Below are 24,424 nucleotides of genomic sequence, written 5' to 3'. Positions count from 1 at the left end.
CTTATTTTTCATCCCAAATCCAAAGCTTCCTCTCCAAAATGTTTTTTATCCTCTCCTTCAACAAACAGCAAAGCTTCCGCTTTTCTTTTACAACACAGCAGCAAAAGAAGAGAATGCTAAAAATCATTTTGATGAATGCAGCATTTCCTTTGCAGCTGGAAAATGGGGGTTTAGTGTCCTTCTTGCAACATCTTATCTCTAAAGGAACATCTTAATCCCCAATCCACAGGTGATTAAAAACCCCTGCTCCTCACTGAACCATCATCACTGGACAATGAAGTCATGATTCACACCATGCTTTCCATGGCTATCAGTTCAACTACGTTCTTTTGGGGGACAGGGATGAAGGGGAGAAGGAAGCGGAAGACTCATGTTTGGTCTCTGCTTACAGAACTGTGTTGACATTTTAATATCTTCCAAACAAAAATCATGAGAAGGTATCCTTCCCTCCCCAAAGGCAACTATCTAAGCACTGACTACCACAAGCTGTAACTGCTTCCTACAAGGGAGAAGACAGCATCACACACATGGTTCTCAGGGCACTAGGACTGATTTCCAGATCAGTCAGAAATAAACGGACACCAAGGCATCCAGCCTGGGGCAGTCCCAGAGGGATGGTGAAGCACAACTGGAGGTATTTAAGGACACTCCAGAATCAAGTCAGAAGGTGACTGGCCCACTGAAGAACTGGTTAAGTAACAGCTGAACAGAGCACTTAAAGACAAAAATGTAAAAAAAAAAAAAAGTATATATATATATGCATATTATATATATATACAAAAAAATAGCAATTTTGCATTATATCCAACCAGGCTGCTCTGCTAAATGAGGGTTCACTCGTATTTTGTTTTGCATGCAAGCTGCTGCTCTGCAGGGTGCTTCAGGCAGCAAGCCGTGCCCTGCAAGCATCCTAAGCTTCAGGTCACGGAAAGATCAGTCCAGCCCACCCCAGCCCCACCTCCCCACAACATGAGTTGGCCTCAAGTTTTTGCAGCCAAACTCTGCGCCCGCATTTTAGATCCTTAAGTTCTTCTTGCTGTTTCAAAGAATCTAGGGTGGTGGGGTTTTTTTACTTCTCTAACCAAATGCCCACAACCCTGCTTCAAGAGGTTTGCCTTTTAATAAGGGGGGAGGGAAATGGAAAGTATCTTTATATATAGGGACGAAAGGCTTACTACAAGTAAGAACACATGTGACAATTACAGACAGACTCTCGAAAATAGCTTCACAAATACCTGTTCTGTTGTTGGGTTTGGGTTTTTTTTCTCTATTTTTATTGAAACTTTGTACAGAAGTTTTAAACATTTCCATACATTACTTTTAGACAGGACAAAATGCCATGGTAAAGGAATGTAAACTGCAAGAAACACAGTCTGAAGTATCCAAATACTCTCTAATAAGAGTTTTAGTTTGAAGACTAATGCAGTAGGCAAAATAATATGCATACAGTATACAAAGAACAGTATACACAGGGCCAGCAATGCTAACTATGGAAATTTTGCATCAGATTTACTTCAGAGATTTATAGCAATATGGTAATTCTATACACTAGACCAAAATTAATTTATCATACATCGTTTCTATGACAAAAAGCTTGTCAGTAAGGACAGTAGCAACTTACAATATAATTAAGCTGTATTAATCTCATTAACACTTCTAAATCTATATTCCTACTACAATAATTTTTTTTTTCAGTATATTGTCTTATAAGATCTTAACAGACCTTTAAATAACACTTTACCAAAAGAGACCTGGATCCATTATAGTGATCTTATCTACATGCCCATTTGGCTTATTTAAAAAAACAAACAAAACAAACAAAACCAAAAAAAAAAAAAGGAACAAGGAAAAAGGAAAAAGGCAGGTTTCAAATGCTATATGATATCATTTGGTTTTGGTCTGAAATGTATTTTAGTTGAATAGTTAAAAAAAAACCAAAAACAACAAAAAAAACCAAAAAACCAAAAAAAAACCAAAAAGGCAGTTCATTAACTGGTATTTTATATAAAATCTGCAGAAAAATACAACAGCAACAAAAACCAAAAATACTTCACAGATATCTAAAAAAACATTATATCAGAGATACAAGGTAAAGCAGCATCACTTTGACACTGTGCTTTAAAAATAAGATGAATGAAGAGACTGCTCTAGTGATATTAGAAAATTTGCTTTCTTCTTGAAGAAGACTACTAACATTTTGCACAGCAACTATTTTTATAACCACCTCATTTAAAAACGTGTATTCATAGACACAGAGAATTGTCATATCATTACCATTTTTGCTCAAAGTGTCTGACTTTACACAGTGAAACTGATAATGCTAAGTGTCACCAGATGTCACTATACCATGAATTCAATATTAGAACAGAAGTGAAGCAAATGCCTTTAAAACAACACCATAAAAGAAATAATAGAAAGTGTTTTGTAAACAAAACAAACCACTTTGCAAAACAAGAGAGTTCAGAGATCTCACAGTGAAATCAGAAATCCTAATTACATATGTCTACATTCTAGGACTACTCTTTACCTTAGGCCAATTAAAGCACATTAAACCATTTAATTATATACAAACATTTTCTTAAAAAAAAAATTTTAAAACATTGCACACAAGTCTGCTTTTTAACATCACATAACAAGGTTAGTTTTATTTTCAAAACAATTACATTTAAGGGCACAGAACATACAGAATACCAAATTAACAGATGAGTATTTTTGCTTCGCTATACATGCTAAATCCAAAGATTTCCTCAAGAAAGCCAGAGCTCAGCAACTCCAGCTTCTTCCATGTATCCTGTTCTTTGAAAGGGAGCATCTCCCAACACCTCCTTTATCTTAGGATTTAAAAAAATATATATATAAAAAAAATAAAGCTGTACGTTTTAAAGTTGTAAGCATTTTCTGCTTTAAGTGTTCGCGCAGAGATCCTTTGATGGCTCTGCCCGCTTCACTGTAACCTCGTGGGAAAGCCTTTTCACTACTCAGTTACAGTATTCTCATGACTTGCATCAGAAGTCTCATGCTGGCCCTTCTGGGATTAGAGTGGACAGGGGAACACAGAAGTGGAGAAGTAGAAAATACACAAGCGGTATACTGAAGGCCATTTTAATTTCTTACAATCTCTCATTGTTTCCGTTCAGGTATTAGTAAAAGCTAACAGGAAAAATTACAAAAATAACAACAACAACAAAAAAACCCTAAACTTTGGCAGAAAATAGCATCAAATATTCAAATATCTTAACAGAAAAATAAGTTAAGGGACTAACAACAAAAAAGAAGTGTCATTCCAAAAAAGGTTTTTCAAGAGTGTCATTCTAAGCTCAAGGCAATAAATAAACCAATCGCTGCAAGACAGAAGCACGTGTCCTCCTGGATCTACCGCTGCATGACTAGCCAGTCCCACCATGGAGGAGGAGGCTAGGCATTAAAATTTACGGAACTGATTGTCCATTACGGGAGACACTTTGTAGTTTTACTGGACCAAAGAGTTGGTGATTAAACCAAAACATATTAACCCGGGTTAACACCTCTTCCATGTAGATTATGATCAGAAGATTAGCAAAGGCATGTTTACGCTATAAAAAAAAATCCTCAAGCAACTTCTTATAGAAAGGTCCATAACACAGGGCAAGGTACTTGGTCACCAACAGACAGTTTGCTTGAAGCTTTGTAATTTTTTTTTCTAATAAAGGTATTTTATGAAGTGGTTATATACAGCAAAGAACATTAGCAAGTTCTATGACCTCTAAGATATGAAAACAGAATACTACTGAAGAGGCCAGCATCAGGCAGAGAGTAGTATAGAAACATTTTTGAACAACTGAAGAGAAAAAGCACTGGAGAAATAATTTGCTTAAAAGCTTCTTCACAATAACAGGTCTAAAGATGGAGGGAGTGCAAAGTATTACTTTATTAAGATCCTGACTGACTGCCAGTTACCACTGTGATTAATGCAGCAACTTGTTAGTCTAGCAAAAGTGAGAATACATTAACCGGGAGATGGGAGTATCTCAGATTAAACAAAGGCTGCACCCATACATTTGTGAAGGATTGTGACTCCCTACCACAGCCAAAGGATAATTTCACCATGGATCTGACTAGTTATACTGAATAGGATACAGGCATCCTGTTTAACTCTTTTAAACAGTGTTCTCTTTAAATAGCAAATGACTTGGTGGGGAAGAGAGGAAGAAAAAACAAGCTGGGAAAAGCCATTATAAGCAAACCACTCTTCAGGTGGCAATAAAAGCCATGCCTTCAGCTTCATAACCATGTAAGGCACCCTGGGGAAAAAAGCAAGCATGGATCAAGCAACAGCAGCCAAGCAAAAGGGTCCCTGAGCTAACCTGGCTTTGCAGGTTAGGTGGCAATGCATTTGTTAACAGTGAACGCAAAGAGGACTGGTCTGGAAAACCCAAGTACCAGCTGTTGATAGAAAGACCTGCCAAGTTACTAAGGGACAGTGCCTGGTACATGAGCCTCTCTTTCCCTGTGCCAAATTAGGCATATTAGCCAGATCCCAGCCTTTTCAAGAAGGTATTGTTGGACTGAAACTTTAGCCTCCACATGTTATTTTTCATCCCACTAAGGTCAATTTTTTCTCTAGATTACTTTCTCTTGCATAGAAACAATTAACTACGTTTTACATCATTCTTACAGTACCAATCTTCCCAACTCAGCCCACTTAAGAAGTAACTTGAGATGCCATTAACGTATTTCCCATACTATGATTTTGCCATTAAAAAGGATTTAAAATATTTTTCTGAATTAAGCCAGCCACACAAACCGTAAGAAAATGTGTCTCATTATACTGGTATTAACATCAAGACTTGGCTATGGTAACTCTCCTCTTCTACATACGTTGCAACACCACTCCTACATGTGTTACTCTATTTCCAGTTGAGTAGTCTACTTTCCCAGTGGCAACAACTAAAAGTGGAAAAAGGTGCTGCATCTCAGTCCCTGTTTACAGTCTTGGAATGAATGGGATTAAATTGATTTAAAAACAACACCAAAGCAAACAAAAATCCCACAAAAACAGAAGTTAATAATTTAATCTGAAAATACGTATTCTACATCATACTACTAAAAGCTATTTGGATGGCCTGCAGCTTACAGCACCAGTGTACTGGAAAGCAAGCTTTCTCCAGCAGTCAAAGGCAGGATTAATCCACATTTCATCTCTACAGAACTGTTTCACCCATAGGGATTAGTTCTCATTTATGTGCCAAGGAAACATTGCTGGACCCTTGAATCGAAGCTGTTGAACTGTCAGCATGGTCCCTCAGACCGTTTTTGGCCTAACCGGTTCATGCTCTCCCAAACAAGTCCTGAGGTGAGCTTGGGAGCAAAGACAACTGGAGGAATATGCCTGGACATGACCCACTCTGTCCTGGAGTGGAAGGGAGTGTAGTATTATGAATGCAGCCACACGCCATCAGCTGGCCTCTGTGCCCAAAAACAGGCCCCGACTTGGTTTAGCGTAAAGGTGAGAGCACCCAGAACGGCAACACGTTCTCCTGCTTTACCAAGGGGGAAGTGGACAGAGCTCTGCAACCTCTCAGTCTGCTGAGCTCCACTGATCTGCTGAACACACCTGTCCTCCACAGCTGGAAACTGTTCATCCCTGCCTCAGGCATCCATCCTTTGGGAGAAAAGAACCTCAGCATCTCAAGACCTACTGATCATCTGTGATCACCTGGGAAAAGTTTTACTTTTTTTGAAGAATCATAAGGGCAGACCTCAATTGCCGACACAGATTACAACTGCATATGCTCCTTATCTCCTGACACAGAATCTCTCAGGAGTCATGCTTCAAAAATAAAAAGTTTGATAGGGTGAAAGGGGGAGTGGGAGAAGACACGAGGCAAAATGACTCCGGAAAATAAGGACCTCTGTCACCTTTCTCCCCCACTTCCCCTTCCTCTTGTCTTCCCACTTGTGTTTCTCCCCTGACCGATTCAGTATGCAGCAATGGTAGGGCTGCAGAGTATTTCCTTCTAGACATACACAGCAGAGGAAGAGAGTTATTTTTCAGTTTGCTTACCAAAATGACGACATGCAAAGTCTCACAGTTCTCTTTTTCCCATATGTAGAACATACGTACAGATTTTTCTTTAAAAAGAGGCTAACCCTAATTATGTCCTAAAGGTCTGGAGACTGAAGAGGCTGAATATATACTCTTCCATTTCAATATACTACAAAATCCAAATAAAGAGTATTTCTTTTTTCCTTTCCCCCCTCTCCTCCATTGCCAGATTGTCATCTCCAGGGCTGTTTGTTTTTTTTTTTCTTTTCTTTTTTAAAATACAGCAACTTTTCAGTAATGGAATTTACAGTAGATAAAATCAAAAGACAAAAAAACTTCTTACAGAGGAAAAAAAAAACAACAGACAGACAGCTACTAATAGCTATCATGTTTTGAGTGCTACAAGATGAGACCAAATATATTTTTCTGGTTTCTATAAGAGAAATGACAAACTGAAAAAAATCCTGGAAGCAGTGAGCAAAATTAAGAAGTGCTAAGTTGGCCAAGGTAATACAGTTATGTTACAAAGAACGACTACACAGTGATGTGCATTACAGCCCAACATTTAAAAAAATATTTCGACACAGCTTTAATCATTTAGATTTTACACATCAGTAAATAATTACTTGCTATCTTCACCTTAATGCTGACTGAGCTTTCTAACTGCCTGACTTCAAACACAGCCATCTGCCTGCCTTTGGTATACTTATACACGTATACATGGAAAAACAAAAGGATAGTATTGCAAATGAAGGAAAAAAAAAACCAAACAGCAACAAAAGGGAAAAAAGAAAAAGACACCACATGACACATTCTGCCTTCAGCAGAGATAGGACAACATGTCTCAAATGGTCTCTAAGTAGGCTAAAGTTGAGTTGATCTTACAATTATAGCGTAAACAATGCCTGTGTTGCGGTTATGTTATTTGAAAAGAAAAAAAACAAACAACAAAACAAACAAAATCTCCAGAGACCTGTATCAACTTCTGTATGTTTAGCCATACCCTTAAAAGTTCACTATTCACTCACAAAGAGAAATAGACAAACATGAATATTCCAAGCGAACAGACACAGACCAGTCCAGTATTTAGTAATAGTTTAACTTTTGGAGTCTCTTCCAGCATTTGTAAACAAACAGTCTCTTCCTCCATCTCCCGAACAGCTCTCTTGTTCATGTTTTTACTTTTAAAGCCACAGAACCAATCTATGAATTTCAAATGTCTCTCTCTATCATCAGTCTCTTCCTCGTGCTTTTTCTCCCCCATCAAAGCCGCTTGTCCGTTCGAATAACAATCAACTGGTGTCTCAACTTCAGAGTGACTCACAGAAATCACCGGGTTGCTGTCATCTCTGCAAGTAACCAGAAGATTGATATCCTCCGGCTTCATATTTTTAATATTTTCTTCCGATTTGCCATTTGGAATGATATGGTTAGCATTTTCATTGCACTTGAGGATGCTCTTTTCTTGGGATTTGTACAGCTCCCCCTTTGTGGCGTTCTCTTTTACATTCCTGTTTTTCACGGCCCAGAAAGTGGTCGTCCGAACCTGCTCCTTCGTAGGCGGAGGCGTGAGGAGGCTTACTACAAAGGTCACAATCCCAGTGATCCAGAACAGAGCTGTCGCGACATACATGTAATGGATGTTTTTGATAAAGCCTGGCCTAGTATCCGGCTGGTTACACTCCGGAGCACGATAGATAAATGCCAGCATCAACCGTATTGCTCCAAGAACAAACCCAGCCATTCCGCCATAGAAAGCCCCCTGCTCATTGCAACGCTTCCAAAAGATCCCCATAAGAAAGAGAGCAGCCACCGGTGGGGTCAAATAGTCCGCTACCTCTTGAATATAAAGGTACATCTGACCACCTTGCATTTCTACAATTATCGGGACCCAGGCAATGCTTATAACTACCATGAACGCAACAAAGACTCTTCCCACAATCATCAGTTCTCTAGACGTCGCGCTCTTCCGAATGAGTTTGTAGACATCGAGCGTGAATATGGTGCTGGCACTGTTGAATATCGAGTCCAAGTCACTCATCAGTGCAGCGATCATCACAGCCATCATCAGTCCCCGCAGACCAACCGGCACAAGTTTCATCACCAAACGTGGATAGGCAATGTTAGAACATCCAGCTCTGCTCCCGCAGACTTGAAAACAGTGTTCCGGATTAATACAGGCGATATCGTCTGCAAACAGTATTCGTGAAATCATCCCTGGGACAACTATAATAAACATCGGCAGCAACTTTAAGAAGCCTGCCATCAGGGTGGATCCTTTGGCATGAGCAATGTTTTTTGCAGCTAAAACTCTCTGAACTATGACTTGATCAGCACACCAGTACCAGACAGAAGCTGGGGTCTGTCCCAACAGAAATCCGGGCCAGGGAATGTCTTCATCTGTTGGCTCGCGCAACATTTTAAGAGCATCAGGTTTTGGGTTGACATTGCAGGAATTGGTATTGGAAATGTTGTAGGTTAACAAGATAGACGTAATATTTGGTGACGCTAACATGTACCTTCTTTTAACTTCTTCAAACCCACCAACCTCCGTAATACTTATGATCATAAGTGTGAGGGCACCAATAATCATAAGCAGAGCTTGAAGGGTGTCTGTGTAGATGACAGCCACAAGACCTCCAGTCACAGTCAACAGTGCAGTCATTCCGATAAGGAGGATAACTGACAAATAGAGGTTCCAACCTAGCGATTCTTGAATAAAGAGTGCCCCTGAATACAAGTCAACCGAGAGTTTGGTGAAGATATAAAGAATTAGAGACAGTGCTGCAAAATATATTTGAATTCTATGCCCTCCAAAACGCTTGGACAAGTATTCAGGCATGGTGTATACTCCCGACCGGATGTAGACTGGGACGAAGACCCATCCTAAAAGCTGCAAAAGCATTAAGGCGTTGAATTCCCATGCACCCACTGCAAATCCACTCGCCGCTCCAGATCCTGCGAGCCCAATGAAATGTTCACTTCCAATATTGCTCACAAATAAAGATGCACCGATAGCTACCCAGGTCATGGAACGCCCTGCCAAAAAGTAGCCACTTACGGTGCTCCGATTGTATTTCCACATGGCAAAAAAACCTATGCACATTACAAGCACGAAGTATAGTGCCACAATGGCAATGTCTGCTGTTTCCAAAGAAGCCCTCATTTTTGTAAACAAAATGACTTCGCACAGCTGATGTCCACTTCTCGCCCCCCAGCAAACGTCTTTTAAGCAACACGTGAACCAGTTAACATATATCAACACTGTGGATCAAATTCTTTGTCCCTTGGTTTGCTGTCCTGATGCTGGTGGTAGTGGTACATTTACTTTCTCCGCTTCTCAAATGGAAATTTGGAACTTAGCACGCACTTTTAATCCACATTCCACAAGAGCATCAGCCTTAACTCAGTTGATGTAGGAGAAATTCTTAGTTGCAGCTAAGTTTAGTGAGGCCTACTGTACCAACCCTGCAAGGCAGCAAAGACAAAAGACAAAGATTGAATTAGAGAAGAATTTCATGAATGAGAAAAAATTTGAAGTCTAGTAAAACAATCACTGAACACCACAGATTTTTCCCCCTTGTATTTCCTGCTGTATTTATGCAATCCATGATACACAATTAAATATTTGTAAAACTAAGTAGTAATGCCTTTTATAAGTCAACTTTAATGTTTACAAGTACCTTAAAGGACGCAGCAAGTCTGGAGTATTAAATTACCCAAATTGCCCAGAACAAGCCAAGGAACAGAAATACATTTTACTTTTTACTTTATAGACACAGTCTCACAAGTCTACTTCTCAAGCCACTACACAGGCCTTCCTCTTTCAAGCAATCTTACAGAGGGGGTAAAAACAAACAAACAACAAAAAAAGGCAACCTCTAAGGAGCATTAACCTGGCTAGTCATTTCGGGTATGCTCTAGCACTGCATCCTACAAATATTGATAGATCCTGATGTCACATGCATGCACTTGAGATACCAGTTGGCTGCTAGAATTTAAAAATTTAAAGAAAAAAAAAAGAAAAAAAAAAACTCAAAGTGCTGTTAAGAAACTACAAAAATTTAAGATCAGCGGGAGACTCAAGGTTATTCCGCAGGTTTTAGATAAATTTGCACCTGTCTGGGGTACCAGATGACCACAGGGTTACTTTTTACTATGAAAGGTCTTCATACATATGCCACGTAACCAAAGTGAAGAAAAAGTCCCATTCAATCACGTGACAAAAGCAAAATGACAACTGACATCCAGCTCCAAGGTATTTCTGTCTGCCACCTGCCTTTTGGTACCCGCACCCACATGGTTTCAGGAGGTTTTGGGAGCACTCCAGGCACAGCAGGAAAAAACAGATGGATTTCTGTAGCAGTTGGTTGCTGGGATGCCAGGAAGAACTGTTCCCAGCACCGTCCTTTTGCATCCAAGCATGAAGAGGATCAGAGGTAGAAGGTTTTGAGGCAAAGCATACCCTGTCATTCTATTCCTGAACACCCAATCACACCCAATTCTACCAAAGCATGTCAGAAAACAGGCACTCATTTAGACAAGCAGGATTGAAATGCTCAAAGTGGAGAGAAGGGGATAAGAAGCCTAGCTGGTAGACAACTGGATAGGTAGAAAGGAAAGGGCATTGAAAAAGCTGCACACCAGCTCTTACCTCTGCCATAGGGGTAGGATACCCCTACCTCCTATTCACACCCTGGGATGCACCATTTACCTGTACCCACCTAAAACCATTTAATGGGTTTAGAGAGTGCTGGACATAAGGTTCTTCTAGTTCCTGGGCCAAATGGGCACAGCAAGGGAAGAGAAGATCAAAGCAAAGAACTGGCTTAGTCTAAATATCAGAACACAAACCTTTAGTATTCAGGATTATTACAGAAAAGTAAAGAACAGGGTCTGACTCCATTCCTCTTTCCCACCTACTGGTAAAGGTAAAGTAGGCACACACACACAAACAAACAAAAAACAAAACAAACAAAAAAAACCAAATCACTGGATCTTTTTTTCTGATCATAAGGTCTAAAGGTCTAACAGCCTTAGAAGTTTTACAAGCATCAGCTTCAGGCATCCCCACTTCCACTTCGTTTGCAGAAGTGCTCTGGCACTATGCTGAAGCTCACATTTCCCTATTAATCTAAGATTAATACAAACACCCAGACAACATATTCTAGTATTTGGGTGGTTTCCTGTTTGACATTCTTGTAGCATATTAATTTTGTTTAAAAAAAAAAAAGAGTAAATAAAAACATTACAAATTCTTGCACAGACCATAACAAAAACTATAGTTAAGTTTTGCACTCACTCCCCCCTCTGCCTTACTTTGTGCATTACCGAAGGCAGCAACTGTGCTGATCTAAGAATGTGCACTTCTCATTGAGGCAGATGTATTTTAAAAAAAAAGCTTACAGCAAACCACAACTTCAGCCTCAAGGAGAAATTCACAGTCATGTTACTCATACGAGCTGGCTGTTTTTCAAGAGTAGTTCAGAATCAGAAAGATATAATAAGGGTTCCCCACCACCACCAGAAACCCACGTGAGAATACAGATATTCATTCTGCTGGCGTTATAGCCAATAATGAGAGACTACGGAGACATGGCACAAAATGGACTGATTACAGTAGTGTGCTAAATTTATCATGCTCATAAGCCTCAAACCACAGATGTATTCTAAATTCTTCCATAGCAGAATTCACATTTATCCCCATCCACAAATGCAGCAGAAGTTAAATAGTCTATTAGTTCAATACAACACAAGATTATAAACCCTTCAGATCATATGAGATACACGTATACGTACTACTCTTAGTTTTAAGCACTTTTGAGTAACACTTTAATAGCATTGCATCTTTTACTATATTCAGCTAAATTTTCAAATGCAATTACATTATAATTTTATATCAAAGCTATAAATATTTTAAGGAAAGGGGAAGAAGAGATTTTACTGAGACACAGTGGAAAGAAGAAAAAATACTATACAAAAAATTATAATAGTGGTTAAGCTAAAGAAATAGTAATAACCAATATTTTCCCTCTTCAATTGTCTAAAATGTTAAGACTTGAACTTTAGTTCACTTCCTAACATCTTCCCTGTAGGTTAATCAATGACCTTGCAAAACTGTACTCTACCGTAATACACATAAATCACAAAAAAATTTGTTAAAATGACATCTACTTAATACAAGAGGTACCCAGCTCATAGTATGACTATTACAAGCACATTCAATCCCTCTGAAAAGTATGTAAGTAGAAGACGCAACTGCCCTTGAATAAATTGTGACATTTCTCAATTAGAATACTTGCCAAACTACTATAGGCTCATTCTAACCAAAGTAAACAATACGTGAAGTTTCTTGAGCATTTTCCACGAAAAGGTACAGCCAGACCATGCACTTAAAGTAATCAATCTACAGAGACCTGAACCTTTATAATAAATATCTGAACTTTGCAGGGTTCAGCTGACTTGAACAGGAAGATGGAAAGTTTTCAGTAGCCACTACAAATTTGCTGCACTGTCACTAAATTACTGTACTAAAGTAGCTTCTTGTACCAGTTTCTTATTAGACCTAATTCTAAAATAACCCTGAAACATTTCTTCATTACAAAAATGAGACTCGTTCCTCTGAACTTTCAGCAAGTTATGACCTCAAGTCTTAAGAAGGACTTTTGAGGCGCCCCATGCGAGTTTAATCTCAAGTTATTAGAACAGCATACATTGTGGCACTGACAAAAAAAAAAAAAAAAGACAGAAAGACAGTGCTGCTGCCAAGGACTGTGAACTTTCTTCCCTAAGGCTGTTTTCTGGCTGGATCATATCAAAGACACAAAACAATGTGCTTCCCTCTTGTCTGAAGATAGAGGGCTACAGCTTCGGTGAAACAATGCATATGTCTCCAACAAGACAGCCTGTCCTTTCAGAAAAAGAAAAAGTCTCAAGCAATTCCCTGAAGAGATATTATCTAATGTGAAGCAGATTTAGGGTGGGATTTTTAGAAGAAATTTGTATGATTGTTTTAAAGGAAAACTTTCTCCACAGTGCTTTTCTAATAAGACGGGTCTTTAAATATGCCAGAATCAAACTGCTCCAGCCCTAAAGCAATTATTTGTTTTCTGCTCAATCTATTTCTCTTCTTGGCAGATGGGAAGTTTCCCAGTTGACTTCTCTTTTCTCTTGCAGTTAAGGAGTCAGTGCCAATGACCAATGCTTTAAGGGTTAACCTGAGGATGGAGATGCCCAGGTCACACAGAAGTATATCCTGCTGTAATTTGTTAGCAAAACAAGTACATACTTAACTTTGTTCATAGTCTCCAAAGTAGTTTTGAGGTTCTTTCTTATAAAACAATGTTTTTCTTCTCCACTCCCACCTTCTTCAAACAGGGATATGTTAACTCATACTGGTAGCATTTTACCTACTAAACAACTCACTTGCATGAAAGAAATGGTAGTACCAAGATTGCCAGGCTCAACACCTACATGGAAAATACAATCTCTTCCAGGAAAAGAAAAAAAAAAAAAAAAAAGAAAAAGAAAAGAAAAAAAAAGAAGAACAAAAGTCTTGTGCCTTCAGCAGGCTTGTAAGACATTCAACCCCGAGTGTGCTGTCTGGCCTGCTGATACTGCGGGCTACCCGCTATGGACACACAAGCGGGTTCCTACCTGTCCACAGCTTCACAGTAAACATAAGGTTGTCTGAGGCAGCCTATCTCTCGGGGGGGGGGGGGGGGAAGCGGGAAAAGCTTCATTCATTTATTGCAGCACTCTAGAACACACACACAAAAAAAAAGAGCACAAATGTTCTTAATGGAATAACTAATAATGTATCAACTTATCTTTATGTATTACATGATCTTGACAAAGCAGGGGCTATCCTTGCCAGCTGCTCTACAGAACCCTTAACATCCAGGACTGCAGTTTCAGACTCTCCCTTGTAAACCAGGAGATGGGGCAGAGGAGCTGGGCAGGAATCCCACCTGAGACAAACAGGGTACATCCTAGGAAGCAGGAAAGCTCAGAAGCAGAAGTTCACCTGTAGCATCTAATAAACAAGTTACGTTAAGGTCTGGACAAGCATTCCCAGCAGCTCAACAGACTGGAGTAAAAGAGTACCACATTTACAAGTTACCTGAACCAGCTTCAACCTAACCTGTTTGCCACTCGTGCTCTGCTGCCCCAAAATGGTACTGCATCAACACTTCTGCTGGCCTTGGAGAATACAGCTGCCGGAGAGGCAACTCTGTAAGTCATCACTACCATAAAAGTCCAATTTAAGGTGCAAGGTTCAAGTCAGTCACTCAAAGGAGTTGTTATGAACACATAGCGCACTTTTTTGTCTGAGGTTTCAGGAATCACTCCATTTCTGGTCTTCATTTTTACTGCAGCGATCAGAAAAAGCAGCTTGCTCCACAATACATTCTTCTCAATTCTTTTCTAAAGGACTGCTGAAGGAGACACGAGAGAAATAAGTAACCTCATAGCACGCAGTTCAGCAGAAGAAACAGAACTGCACTACATTTGCCATTCAGAAATGTAATGCTACTGTGACCTATTACAGAACCAGTAACTGGAGTACTGAAGGCCAACTGAAGCAGAAGAGCACTGCAATGGACAGTGTTAGAGCAGCAGATCAGTTTAATTGTTGTTTTTGTTTTCAGCTATTCTCCCCCTCCCCCCCCCCCCCTCCCCCCCCCATCCCAAGTGTATACACCTATCAAGTCACAGACTGGGGGAGGGGAGAGCAGGAGAAAGAGGATGCAGCTTTATTGCAGTGCTCACTCAGCACTCTGTAAACACAACAGAAGCTACAGTGCTGTTGAATTGCAAAGCAAGAGGTAGGTAGCTTATTTTCCAAAACCTACATCACTAGTAGTGCCTCAGCGAGCCACTTCATCCCTGTGGCATTCACATTTGGATGGTTTCTTTCCCTGTGAGTCAGTGCCCAGCACACTGTCAAGAATAGTGGATTATTTGCTTCCACTGTTCTGTTCTTCTGAAAACGGCTAACAGCCTGGGGCAAGGTTGGGGGGGGGGGGGGGGTGGGCAGCAGGGTAGGGAGAGGGTGGACAACACAGTGGAAAATTCCTTTTTATTTGTTAAAATACAGAGATACCAGAAAGAAGGATCACCTACTCTGTGCCTACCTAGGCATACTCTACTCATCTTATGGGTCTTAAAAAAGGCTACTTCATCAGTTTAAGGTAAACTGACTGTTAGTTTAAAGAAAATATGTAGGTACTTCCTTTTTCCTTTGTTAGGCCAAAGAATTGACTTGCGTTTACACAGGTGACAGATGTTATCCGAGTTCTCTGAAAAGCACAGAAAGTACAGCTGCTGCTCAGTACCACTGAGGAACTGGGCCACTCTTCCCTGGCAAATGAACAGAATCATTCATGCAGCTGCCATAACTCAAGCAGATGACTACCAGAGGCTCAAACGCCCAAAGACAAGTTGTCACAATATGTAGCTCCATCTCTCAGCAAGGTAGCCACGCTTTTCTTTGCGACTGCGGACAGATGACATTCTTCCTTCTACATGGGAACTGGAAGCAGAAGAGAAAGGAGGGTACTGAGAAGGCACATAGCCAACATTAACTAAGTAAAGAGCACAATAGGGCAAAGAGGGAAGACGAGCCATTTTAATGGAGCTGAACAGGGTGTCTCCTCCAGGAGATGGAAAAAAAATAAAAAAAAAAAAAAGAGGAGATACTGGCATCACAGAGCATCAGGCAGATTTTTCCCTGCCAGGTAAGTGTGTTAAGATACCAGCTGACATGCTAAGTTGGAAGCTGCAGAAAGACACTGAGCCTGAGGACTCCAAACTCCTTCTTGTGGCAACCTAAAGTTCAGAAGTACAAACATTTCCACTGCCACTGGCAACTACTATTTAGCCAAATTAGTTTGATGAAGTACTTGGTCACTAAGAGCAACACTAAGAGAATAGGTTAAAAAAACCCAGCATAAATACACAAGTACTTTATTTCTATAGAGGATTTGGGATAATATAATCAAGTTTTCTAGATGTAGAGGATAAGTGTTATCACTCTTATTACAAGCACGCCATCAGAAAGTGGTGTAAAATCTCTATCACTACTGAAGATGACCCTTTTCTTTGGCTGCAAAGTACAAAGATGTGATCTGGTTGGTGGATATCATCATTCAGTAGTAACTGATGTAACTGGCATATTCCTAGCCTAGAAAAATGTGCTGGTTCACTCCATCTGAAGAGGATCTTGGCTAGGAGTGTGTAAATTTCAGAAGCTACTCGAGGAATGAGAAAGGAGTACTGTGTCAGTCACCATGCAACTGAGCAAAGTACTATGAAGAAACTATTTCTAGGGGAAACAAAAAAAAACAAACAAACAAAAAAAAACAAAACCAGACTCATTAAGCTTATTTATAACTTATCCAAGTTCCCACTGCATTTATGGCCACCCACATCTTTCCAAGAACATAAAGCATCACAAGCTTTATTGAAATGTATAACAGAAGTTTCCGGGGCACATATAATCTTAGAACTTAAGTTTGAGGCCCTCCAAGCTTCCTAGACTGCTGGGTGCTCTTGTGAGATTTCTTGGGGACTTTAAGACACCAAAATGAGGCTTAAATAAAGTTATCTTGGTTATAAAACAACTAGCGCTATCAAGCTTTGTAGTTACCTACACTAGAAGCTAACAAACATTGTTTTCTTTTTTAATAGTCTCAAACACAAACATATAAACTCCACTGAACACATTCTCCTCCTGTATCCATGCTCTGTATGTAGCTTTGTTTTTACATACGATTCCTTAGATGTTTGCACAAATGAAGTACAAAAACTGACTTGCAAGAGGACAAACCAGAATTAAAAGAGATATGAGAAATAGCAGAAAATTAGTTCCTATATAGTTCCCCACATTCATATTTCTAGGGTTCATGATCCTTTTTTTACACCATCTGCTTGTTTCCCTGCCCTCATCCCGCCAGAGGTGATGTATTTCTGTAGTATCTCATTTCCAGCACCAGTATTTCCACTAGTGCTCCCACAGTACAGGTCCTTTACTTACACAGATCTTGCCTTATCTTCCATATTTTCACTTCCGATCTTTTCTGTCCCACTTCTACATAACTAGTTATATTTTGCACATCTGTCCTCCCTTTTATTCAACACACCTCACCCTTTCACCTTCTTATCAGCTCTTCTGCAGAATGCACACTAGACAGATCCCTTCTGGTCCATTGGGCAGGTGCCTTTAAACGGAACAGTTGCTCCTGCTGCCCTCACAGAAGTAGCATAAAGGCTGATATACACATCTCTACCAAGCAACTGCTTCCACATAAGCAACTCTTACATTGTCACAGATTTGCAGCAGAGGTGGTCTGGGCAGCTGTGGCTCAAAGAATTAGCAGCCTGCTAGGGCTGCAGTCTGACAAAAAAAAAAACAACCAGGATGTTACTTGATCAATAATCAACCACCACAAAGTAATTTCCAGGTGGAAATAGTCAGTGTTACAGCTTTAAAACAAGGAAAATGGAGAAATCAGCTCCTGAAAGAACATATAAAGAAAGTAAGAACTTCCATCGTTACAAAATACGGTATGTATGATGTATTAGACAAAAGCAAACATATACACATATTCATTCTTGAATTAATTTAACAGCTTAAGTGATATAATGGACATCTTTAGCAGTCAGTCACTTTTGACAGTATTTACAGCAATGGAGAACAATAATGCTATTTTATCACAATAGGTTCTCCTTCCTTTTTTTGTCAACAGTTGCAGGATAGACAGTCTGCTCTCATGCTGAAGTTTACAAGTATCTCCCTGTTCATACATAGGATGGATCCACATGTATACATACACACAGTGAAAAAATAAGGAGGGATACACAGTCAAGAGAGAAGAATACATTGCTAATTAGGTAACCAGGGCAAAGAGAAGTCTTATCTTAAAGCTTAAGCCGCCATTCCTGCCCATTGAAGAGGGACTAGCCAAATCCCACTGAAGTCTGCCGGTCCCAGCATGGACACAAGGGCCTGCCCACAGTCCTGCCTCAGCACTCAGGCTTGTAGCTCTACAGCTCAGGGAACAAGAGCTGCAGAGTTAACGAGTGCATCCCATTACATACACTCACTCCAGCACACCACTCGATTCACTGCAGAAGCCTACATAAACCAAGAAGCTTTTGAGTCCCTTTTCTTGCCATCAACTTGAGTACTCACTTTGGAGTACTTGCCAAATTCACCTAGTTAACAACTATCTGCTGTAAAAAGGCTTAAATTATTTTGTAAAAGAGAATAATCCTCTACATCCCCCCATACCCAAGACAAGCACATAACCCACACTTGGCAGAAACTTAGGAGAGGACCACTCTCAAGTCTTAAGACTGGAAAATGGCAAATATCAGCCAAGAGGGTGTCATTGTCAAATGCTGTCTGTATCATACACTTCAAAATCCAACTATTCTTATGAAAATGCTTAAGGTAGAAAACAAAAAGCTGACTCCTACAGGAGAGTCAGTGCTACATCTTGTGGGTTTCCAGCTTTGTCTTTTAGTTCCAACTCTTTGGCCTTCTCTCCAGCATCACCCCCAACACAAGGACCCTTCCCTGCTGGACACAATACTGTGAAGAGCTTGTTTCAGCCTACTGAAACAGTCAAAGGAACCAGAAGAAAACTTTGTGTAATTTAACCTACTAAGTAGGGGAGAGGGTGGGGAAGTTGTAGAATTCAACTGTAACAACAGGTAGGTTCACTAGAAAGGAAAGAAAATAAAACCAGCATCTGCCTGCATACTGCCCTCTTCATTCTCTCCTCCCCGCCCCCCCTTCTTCCTAGCAACTAAAATATCAAAAGCCCAAGTGCTGCAGCTGCCTACACAGCAATTAAGTGTAATAGTCAAGATGCCAAGCAACATTACTGCCCATTACTTTGGCTTTCCTAAAATAGGTAACAATCTCCACAGCAGGTAGGGAATTTCTGAAACATGGCAACCCACTCCAAAGGCAACAAACAGATGCTGCTGAAGACAAGTTACGTTGTGTGAACACATCAGTCAAATTGAGAGCCCAGATTCACACAGTATTAGAGAGATGGGCGGATGGCTCCCCTAGTCTGGGTATTTACTGAAACAAGGTAATTAGGTTGCACGCTACGACTCATACTATGCATTTGTCCTTTGTTACAGGTGAAGTGGGGGAGAAGAGTATGCTGCTAATAAAATATTGATATGCTTCCTTATTTTTAGTGAAATACTCTACTATGAAGTATTTTCAAACTGTCCATTCACTTCAGTTCCAGTTACAAAGTTGTTTTGTTGAAGACGGGTGTCCCAGCTCGCAAGAGTCGAGCAGCAGCAAGAACAGCATGGGAATACCGCCACCTTCTCTGTCTGTCCTAGGTTCCCCAGGCTGCCAATTTTCCTTGGAGGGTGTCTCGCATTGCCGCCCTGTGGTCAGTCTGCAAAACAGCATCAGAGCAATAGGAAGCCATTTCCAGCTCTTCCTTCCCTTTCTCCACCAATTCCTTCCCCGGGCTCTCAAGGGAGTTTCTGCAGGACAAGGAGAGTAGGAAGAGGAAGCATCCCCGAAGAGCTCTCCTTTCTCCAGCAAGCGACAACTGCTAATTCACTAGCGGGTCACTACCCTTTCCTGCTCTGCCATAATCCCCCAGCTGAAATCCAAAGATTACTCTCCTGGGAGAAAGTTAGAGATAATTAGAAATTCATCTTTTGCTATGAATAATAGAGTTTACAGCATGAACAGCTGTGTTTTCATTTTGCACCTCTACCTTCACCACAACTGTAGTCTTTGACTCGGGCTCTTGAGGGTAGGCAACCTCTTGTTTACACACATCTGTGTGCTGCTGATAACAAGTCTGCCATCAAACTCCCCAAGCTCACCGTACTATTTGTCAGTTGCACGTAGGAGTGTAGAAAGCCACACGAGGGCAACATTAATTATTTCCACTCTAAGTTCAGTCACCTCAGTGGCCTCATACCTTTCTCCTCCCCTCCATATACTCACACACAGAGTAACAAAATTCAAGTCCCTCACTGCAGCTACTCTTCAAATACCACAGAGAAGTAAGGTTTTATTTATTTATTTAGAGGGTGCTTTCAGTGTTTTTTATTATTGTTTTCCTAAGAGTCACTGACTGGGGCCTCTGCTGCTCAAGGACTCCGTCCACATGCAATTTACAAACACGGTGTTTCTGGTGCAAGTCAATTACCTGCTCACACGCTACCTATAAAATAGGACAGAGAATGGCTGCTCAGCTTTGACTTCAGAATAAAGTCATGAGCTTTTGTGAAAAAGTACATGTAGACAACTGGTGACAAAGTTTGAAAGTAAAAGTTTTCCCCCTTGCCCCCCCTCCTCCCCCAACTGAAGCTACTGGGTATTGCAGTTCTAATACACAAAAGGAAAGCTGAAGAGGCTCTGAGGAAGTCTGCCAAGAAACAAGGGGACACGGAAGCATCAGGTAGGACTGAGGTAGGTCATGCTAACCCGGTAACCACGTCCAGGATAGCTGGGTAGGGAGGCAACCAGCTGCACAACAGGCTCCGTGGTTCACAACAGAAGCCACATGCAAGAAAAGAATGAAGAGGGATTCTCAACTTGAACACAAGCAGTGCTAGGGAGCAACAAAGTTTAAAGCAACAGAAGTTAATGTGAAGGATTTATTCTGCTTAGATCTATGAAAGTGACAAGGTAACTATTAAAAACCATTGAAGGGCGGGAGGGAACCCCACAGAATCACCAAGTTTGCCTCTGAAGAGGGTCATAAAAGTCTATCAGACTGTAGCTCTGAGAAGGTTTGTGCTCAAGCTGACAGGGAGCTTGCAGGAGTTAACAACAGCCCTGAAGTGCAAGAAAGCCAAGCAGCAGGAACTTTTTTTTTTTGCAAGGCAGAGGAGCTGTCAGAGATGAAGAAGGATGCCACAGACACCAAGAGAAAAGACAGCATTTGCTCAAGCCTCAGAATAAAGTAAGGGCACCAGAGCACGCAGCTACCGCACAGAGGAACTGACACGGCAGGACACCAAACACCTGCCTAGGGTAGCTTCATCAGGAAGCATGAGTGGTAAGAAGTAATGTAATTTATCCAGGCCTGTGTATTATCTCTCCAGCTTCTAAAGGAAGGAGTTACATAGTCACTCCACAATTTCAGGCTGTTTTATTAGCCCCATACTCAGGTTTCCATATGTTCACTAATTTAAGTTAGCATTACGGTCAAGATTATGCACTGCTATGGGCACCATCCTTTGACAAGATTCAGCAGCACCGCGTAGCATATAATCACTACAGAATTTTTTTTCAGGTGCTCCCATTACACAGGGAAGGTAGCAGTAACAAGATACTGGAACACTAAAAGCACCTAGATCTGGTGTACTGTCAACAGCAACAGAAAAAAAAAAAAAAAAAAAAAAGAAAAATAGCATCTAGAGACAGACTTTAAATTTTAGCATTACAACAAGGGTAGGTTAGAAACAGCAGTACACCTGAATCAAAACTTAAGTGTTTTAACAGAATCACGGAGCTAAAAACACCTTAAGATGTATCTATCAGAAAATAATATACTAGAGAGTCAAACTTCAAAGAGGAAAAGGTTACAGATGTTAAATCCTGAGGGCACTGACTCTCATTAGAAGCATCTTACAGTTAAAAGCTTATCCCTGCATCTCTGTGCTCAGATCCTAGGAACCAAAGATCCTTTCCACCAGGATAGCACTCCATGGCATCCTTTCAGAGTCATCAGTTTATTTCTGCCTTGGTATTATGTCAGATTTGTTATGCTTTCTGTCATGCTCTGCATTTACAGTGGCTGCATGGCATAATGCATCTCCCACATCAACAGCATATATACAAAAAGCATCTCACCACCTTACCTACAGCTTATATAGGGATGAAGAGAGAAAAAAAAAAAAACAAAAAAAACCCCCCCACAACACATGTTGACAACCCGAGTCCACCAAAAACAGCGTGTTTTCTCAGAGCAATGCCACTCAGTGAGGTGGTGCAGCAATGACACCAGATTTTTTCCCACTTGCTGTATTTCTCCACTAGAGGACTCACCTGAGAAGTCTACTACAGCTTCTGCAGTTCAGCCAAGTTAAAAAAAAAAAAAAGCCAACCCTGACATGTGGATGATACATGTAAAATGAATGGAAATGTACTAGGATATGTAGTACATGTAATACATGAAGACATGCTCCCGTAACTACAAAAGAAATACAGCAAAGCTTTTCAGCTCCCTGCTATTCTGTGACAAACACACATGTTCATTTAAACGAAGGTTAAATGCGAGAGCAAGCATGTCCACACTGGGTCAGATCAGAAGGGTTACAGCCTAGCAGAAGTGCTGCTACATTCCAACACCAGCACTGCATATTAAGCTGGAAAGTAGCAGATAAACAAAGGCTATAGAAGGTACTAGAGAAGGGCCAGTATCAGCTATTCTTTTCCAAATAAAGGGTCCCATCTACCCAGAGATGTTTCTATTTTATTATTATTTTTATGCACAACTACACGCATTCCTCCCCACATTGATTCAGCTCTTGTAAAATAGAAAGAGCATCATAAAACCTCTCTCTCTCTCACACCAAGACTTATCATCACGCCGCCAAAGGCAGCGCCAACGGCTAGCAACCCTTCCCATGGGCGATACGGCGAGCCGTATCAGTAGAGCTCAACTGGTGTTAGCAACGGCAGGAAAAAAAAAAATGGAAAAAAAAAAATTAAATTATTGAGACTTCCCTAGTACAGAGTGTGGCTGGAGAGGTGGGGAGCTGGCACCCCCCCCCCCCCCCCAAGGCTCACTGTGGGGCCTTCCAGAGGCGAGGGGACCCAACGTGGGGCTGCTGCGACCTTGCAAGGCACCCAGGGAAGGCATCGCAGTTGGGGGGGGGGGCGGGGGGGTGCGGGTAATGAAGCACAGGGCAACGGAAAGCGCGGGTGCTGTAGAGGAAGAGGGGGGACGGGCTGGCAGCAGTGTACAGGGGCAAGGGAAGGGCTAAGTTCACTTGCAGCAGGCGGGGGGAGATGGAATAAAAGAAGGAGCAACGCATCTATTTCGGTAAGTGTGGGATCTGCTTACCTGCGGACCAAAGGGGAAGGGTGGGGGGGGAGGGAGAGAAGGGCACTGCGGCTGTAGGGGAGACGCTAAGCAAAGTCTCCAAAGGAGCAGGGGAGGAGAAAAAGGGGGGAGGGGGGGAGAAAAAGAGGAAGGGGACAGAGGGCAGAGGAAGACAGCCGGGAGCCCGAAGCACCCTTCGGAGCGCGGAGGGGAGGGCAGGGCTGGCCCCGCAGGAAGGGGCCGGGACGTGCGGCCGCGGCGGGGAAGCCGGCACGCGGCGGCGACGGTTGAGAGGCGGCAACGAGGTGACGCCGGGGCGTCTGTCAGGTCCCACCTGGCTCCCTCCCTCCCGGCTCCCTCCCTTCCTCCCACCCTCACTCACCCTCTGCATGGCTTTCAGGATCAAAGCCAGTTCATAGCGGGGCATCTTAGAGCCGGCTGTGGCGGGAGGAGCGGGGATGCGGCGGGGGGGCAGAGGGTAGGGAGGAGGGGACGGCGGTAGTGGTGGTGGTGCCGGAGAGAGGGGGGGAACCAAAGGAGGAAGACGCGTCCCCGGCGGTGCTAGCAGCAGCTCCTGCCCGCGCGGCTTCCAGGCTGCACAGGCACCCGGGCGGGCGGGCGGGCGGGCGGCGCGGCTTAAAGGGCGCCCGGCAGCTGCGCAGGCTCCGCCGCGCCGCCCCCTGCCCGCGCCAAGCGCCGCCTCCGCCCCGCACACGCCCGCTTGCCGGGGGGCCGCTGTCGCCCGCCCGCCCGGGGGCTGCCCGGCCGCCCCGGCCAGGGGGTAACGGAGGGGCGGGAGGGAGTGGATGGGGACACCAGACGCTGCGGAGCGGGCCCGAGCCGGGCGGGCCCGGGCGCCGCCTTCCCTCTGCGGCGGCTCGGGGCCTGCGCCCGCCTTCCTCCTTCCCGCCGCGGCGGTGGCGGCGGCTGTGGCTGCTGCAGGGAGTGGAAATTTCCACTGTGTCCGCCCCCTCGCTCTCCCCCCGCTCCGCGCGCGCACGCACACACCAGCCCGAGACCGCACATGGCGGGGGGGGGTGGGGGGGGGGGGGAAGGACAGTGCCGGCGGCGCGGGGGGCCCCTCCGCCTGGCTTCCAGCCACCGGCGCCCACGGCCGCGGCCCTGCCGCCGCCGCCGTCCCCACGCACCCGGGTGGGCTGACAGCGGCAGCAGGCGGTGCGGCAAGAAGCGCCCCTGTGCCGGAGGGCGAGGCGAGGGTGCCCGGGCTGCGCACGTGTGGGGCACCCCTGCTCTTCCAGAACTTTCCGCCTCCCCGTGCTTTGGGGTGCTTCAGTGCCCACAGGGGACTGGGTGTAGGGACCCGGGGGGGCGGCAGCGGGGTCGAGGT

General features: G+C 42.8%; 2 protein-coding genes across 4 annotated transcripts in view; both read right to left on the bottom strand.

Annotated features, from left to right (window-relative positions):
* Positions 1-23,597, bottom strand: part of MRPS6 (mitochondrial ribosomal protein S6) — a 46,752-nt gene extending 23,155 nt beyond the window's left edge. The window contains exon 1 of the mRNA XM_086765023.1: positions 23,459-23,597. Coding sequence (XP_086621149.1) covers positions 23,459-23,503 — 45 coding nt within the window. The 5' untranslated portion in view covers positions 23,504-23,597. The remainder of the gene's footprint in view (positions 1-23,458) is intronic.
* Positions 1,250-23,592, bottom strand: SLC5A3 (solute carrier family 5 member 3). 3 transcript variants are annotated; one of them, XM_086764995.1, is made up of 2 exons: positions 23,459-23,592; positions 1,250-9,493 (listed from the first exon to the last, which is right to left on the bottom strand). In XM_086764995.1, the coding sequence occupies exon 2, from the start codon at positions 9,189-9,191 to the stop codon at positions 7,050-7,052; it is 2,142 nt and encodes a 713-aa protein (XP_086621121.1). In that variant the 5' UTR covers positions 9,192-9,493; positions 23,459-23,592; the 3' UTR covers positions 1,250-7,049. The 3 variants fall into 3 exon arrangements, with proteins under 3 accessions (XP_086621121.1, XP_086621139.1, XP_086621129.1); XM_086765013.1 differs by lacking the exon at positions 23,459-23,592 and adding an exon at positions 17,349-17,372; XM_086765003.1 differs by lacking the exon at positions 23,459-23,592 and adding an exon at positions 14,348-15,033.
* Positions 23,598-24,424: the final 827 nt, after the last annotated feature.

Source organism: Chlamydotis macqueenii, chromosome 1 (assembly GCF_036417535.1).
Source record: "Chlamydotis macqueenii isolate bChlMac1 chromosome 1, bChlMac1.mat, whole genome shotgun sequence".
Taxonomy (NCBI): Eukaryota; Metazoa; Chordata; class Aves; order Otidiformes; family Otididae; genus Chlamydotis; species Chlamydotis macqueenii.
Note: the sequence above shows the minus strand (reverse complement) of the source record. Positions and strands in the feature narration are given on the sequence as shown.